The following is a 3,927-nucleotide window of genomic DNA, read 5'->3' as shown; positions in this document are numbered from 1 at the left end:
ATAAAGTCTTTCTCAAGACCTTAATCCCATCTTTCTAAAGCTAAAGAAAGCACCAGGTGAAATTAATAGAAAATTTAAGACGTTTTCCTAGTCACGTTGTAAACTAGAAATTGTTCAGGCCAGCTACTACGAGAACAAATAGCAGGTCATGAGCCGTCTGTAAGGACTAAATTTGCATACCGCTTAGATGACACCAGGTAAACACCTGAACAACTGTCAACGCTTTTAACAGTGTTTAGGTAAGGTCTGAACCTGCTCTAGGTAACGGCGAAGATTTGCAGTGTAGGAATGATAAAGGCAAAATGGTTTAGTGATAGAGGTAAAAATACTACCAGCTCATCGTCTCCCAAAGACAACTTATTGCTAATCATTTTATTATATTAATTTACTAAAAAAGATGCCAAGGGTGATTTTTATAATTTCTTTTATCTAGTAAACTGCTGATAATAATCAGGGCCTAAACAGATTTTGAAACAAAAATTAAATAGGTAAGGATATCAGACACATTTCTGAGTACTGAATGTCGTCGACTATGTATTGTTGTACAGTAAAATAGCACTAGTGTTAGGTGTTTCTCTTTTTATACATCCATCTATCTTCAGTGTGACAACATACAACCTAAATTTTTCTCATTATGAAACTGTTGTAGATATTTTTCTTAATCATCGATGAAATTTTGTATAACCTAGTTCACAGAATTCTAGGAAAAAAGCATTACTTTTTTTTTTTACTGCACACCACTACTAAGAGAAAATTGCATATTAAAAGTAGTTTTATAAACTGTAAGCGTAACTTTTTTTGGGAGACAGTTGCCTAACAATTCATCACCAAATTTTTGCAATGATTAATAGGGAGGTGTTTTGAAAATATCATTAATAATTCTTGTGTAACATTTTCAAGGAAGTTGTGACCAATCATTTTCTATGAACTTTTTTTGAAATTCTTTTAAAACAACGAAGCAAGCGAGAGGGTGACAATCATGTGACAAATGACGTCATAATGTGTCATCAACCTAATAATGAGGGAGGGTCAGAATGAATTTGCATCGTTTGAGAATTTGTTAAAGGCATTACTTGAAAGTTTGTTCCTTTTATGAGACAATTCTCATTCTTTTCCTGAATACACTGATACATTGTTTTTCCTCTCTCTTTCTCATTGTCTTTATCCTAAGGGGTGTAATATAAAAATAAAATCTTGCGGTTTTTCTCACAATACACACGTAGTGTTTTGTAAATAAAAAGAGTAAAAATTCTGTACCATTCTCACTTCAGTTCAGGCTGAAATAATTTTTCTATGTAGGGGTAGCACAATCTGAGGCTTTCTCTGTATTTTGTTTCATAGAAAACAAATATTAAACCTTACCTCTTTTGTTTTGTTTTCGTTTCATTGAAAACGAATATTAAACTATCTTTTTCCTTTTTGGAATGGAAAGAAAAAATCTACGGCAGAAAGACCGGAAGTTTATTTCATTTCATAATACTAATCAAAAGATTTTGCAGAGTATAAATTTTTTGGGTAATCACATATCAATTCTATTTTTTGGGTAATAACACAAATCAGTTCTATTTTTGGGTAATCACAAATATCAGTTCTATTAGAAATGTGCAAGTGGAATTTGTTTTTAGGTACAATTTTGCTGATTTCGAAATTTAATTTATGCAATTTTGGTCGACAGTATTTCACCAAGATAATTATTATATGTTTACAATAAAACACAATATTCTTTCATTTTGGTTTTCCAGTGATCTGATAGGGACAGAAACCCAATATGTTTTTTTTAAAGTTATCCCGTTATTCCTAAGACTACGGTAGCCAATTATTCTTTTTAACCCATTGTAAAAGCCGATTATGTTTTCTAGGTAACTTGGCAGTGAGGTGAAGTAAACAACATAAGTTTCAATGCTAAATGAATATTAAACTTATTGATAGAACAAAATTGATAAAGAAAGATCGTAAATAAATAAATGGATAAATATATGAATATCTACTGGGAGTAAATTTCAAGTTTATCAAGCAGAACAGCAATTTCTAAAGTGGGTCAACTGCGAATTCAGTGAATCTAGGAGACAGACACGGACACGTTTTGCTGACACACACTAATAATCTAATTCAGCTATGGAAGATCGACCATGTCTTGGAAGTTGGTTGAGGCATTAGTCGTGGCAGCGGTGGTGGTGGCGGTAGCGGTGATGTTGGCGTCGCAAACGGCGTGGCGTCTCTCGATGGCAGAAGTTTTGGGCAATTCTCACTTGCGTCCGACTCGTATTATGCTCATTGCTCGGTTCAGATGCTCCAACTCGTCGGTACGCTCAGTGGCGCGGACGCACCACATGAAGTCCTCGTTGTAGAAGCAGTTTTTCCTGGAACACACGATGGGGATAAGGCAATGCTGCTTTCTCTTTTCTCTGTGCTCATGTGCTGACAGTTTTCCTTAAATATACAGCTAAGAGAATGCACAAACCAGTTAACACAGAGCACAGGTTTTCTTTCGAATATTCCACCAGATAATAAGGAATTGGATGACTAAAACCAGCGAGGAACGCGATGAGGTCTAGCAATAATAACAAGAGCTCTTGCTGACGTTAACCTACTGGCTCCTGTCAGAATAACAGAGCTAATAATGTGAACGGGAATGGGGAATGGTTGATTACAGATACCAGACTGGTTAACTTAAGGCAATGAAGACTAGTTTGATTACCTACGACAGGATCTGGATGACTAAATACAGAAGGACTGGCCAGCTACAAAAGAACTGAGCTACGGCTTATCGAGATGACTTCTTTTTCAGGCCATGAAAGAAAATCTCATTTCGGTTCAGAAACTCTTATAAAGTGATTACACAAGTGATTGGGGATAATAATCTCAAGACAGATTTACTATGTAAATTGTGACCGATAATAATCTTAAGATAGATTTACTCTGTAAATTGTGACCAAGAAACTATTCATAACAATTTTCTTATTTTTCCAACAAAAAAGTAAGGCTAACTCGACTTATGATAAAACAATAAAAAGCCTTTCTTTCACTTATCGACCAACTACTGAATTAATGATGAACCATCTCTATATTAAAATACTTTAGCACAAATCTTGTCGGAAAATGTTAACTAGAATGATTACCTCTCCAATGGTTAGTTCTAAGTGCAACTTGATTTTCTCCCAAGTTTCTCTTTTTGCGATCGGAATGTCTTCCTTATGTTCAGACTCCTTGATATTTCGAGTTAATTTTAATATTCCGATTCCTTTTTATAATTTTGAAACGGCCATATTGGTTGAGGATGTTTTTAATTCTATTTCATTGCTGTTTACGATGTTACTGTAATATACTGTACACCACTTGTAAACTAATATCAATTTTAGATCAAAGGTGACTCTACGCTTTGCATCTTTACATAAATGGTCTTCTTTGTTCGATTTACACCTTTGCAATACCACCTTCGTTAGTCAGACTCACTTGCATCTAGATCCAACGTTGCTTTTCCTGAATAAGTTTTCGCAGTCATCGCAAATTCTGACGATGTATTCGTACAAGTCACGATTCCCCATGACTCCTCGACACTCGTCGTCCAAAAACCGGGCCGAAGTCTGATCCACTAGTAGTATTCCGAACACAGCCATCATTATCGCAACATATGTTAATTTCTGGAGGTAGGAAATGGCAGCTTTAAACCAATGCTGCTACAGTGGATTAAGAGACAATGTATGCAGTATCCTTGGAAATACCACCATTAATGGTAATTTCATGATATATATATAATATATAGTATATATTTATACAGTATGTATATATATATATATATATATATATATATATATATATATATATATATATATATATATATATATCAGTAGAAGCACATTTGTTGCAATGCAAAGTTTCCTATTAGCAGCACTGGGTTTGGTCAGAATGTGGGTGGGCTACCCACAA

General features: G+C 34.6%; 1 protein-coding gene across 1 annotated transcript in view; it reads right to left on the bottom strand.

The window, feature by feature from the left end:
- Positions 1-1,444: 1,444 nt before the first annotated feature.
- Positions 1,445-3,927, bottom strand: part of LOC136851915 (molt-inhibiting hormone-like) — a 6,151-nt gene continuing 3,668 nt past the window's right edge. The window contains exons 2-3 of the mRNA XM_067126269.1: positions 3,454-3,641; positions 1,445-2,360 (exon numbers count right to left, since the gene is read on the bottom strand). Coding sequence (XP_066982370.1) covers positions 2,246-2,360; positions 3,454-3,641 — 303 coding nt within the window. The 3' untranslated portion in view covers positions 1,445-2,245. The remainder of the gene's footprint in view (positions 2,361-3,453; positions 3,642-3,927) is intronic.

The sequence above is a fragment of the Macrobrachium rosenbergii genome, chromosome 24 (assembly GCF_040412425.1).
Source record: "Macrobrachium rosenbergii isolate ZJJX-2024 chromosome 24, ASM4041242v1, whole genome shotgun sequence".
Lineage (NCBI taxonomy): Eukaryota > Metazoa > Arthropoda > Malacostraca > Decapoda > Palaemonidae > Macrobrachium > Macrobrachium rosenbergii.
This window is presented reverse-complemented; position numbering and strand designations above follow the sequence as displayed.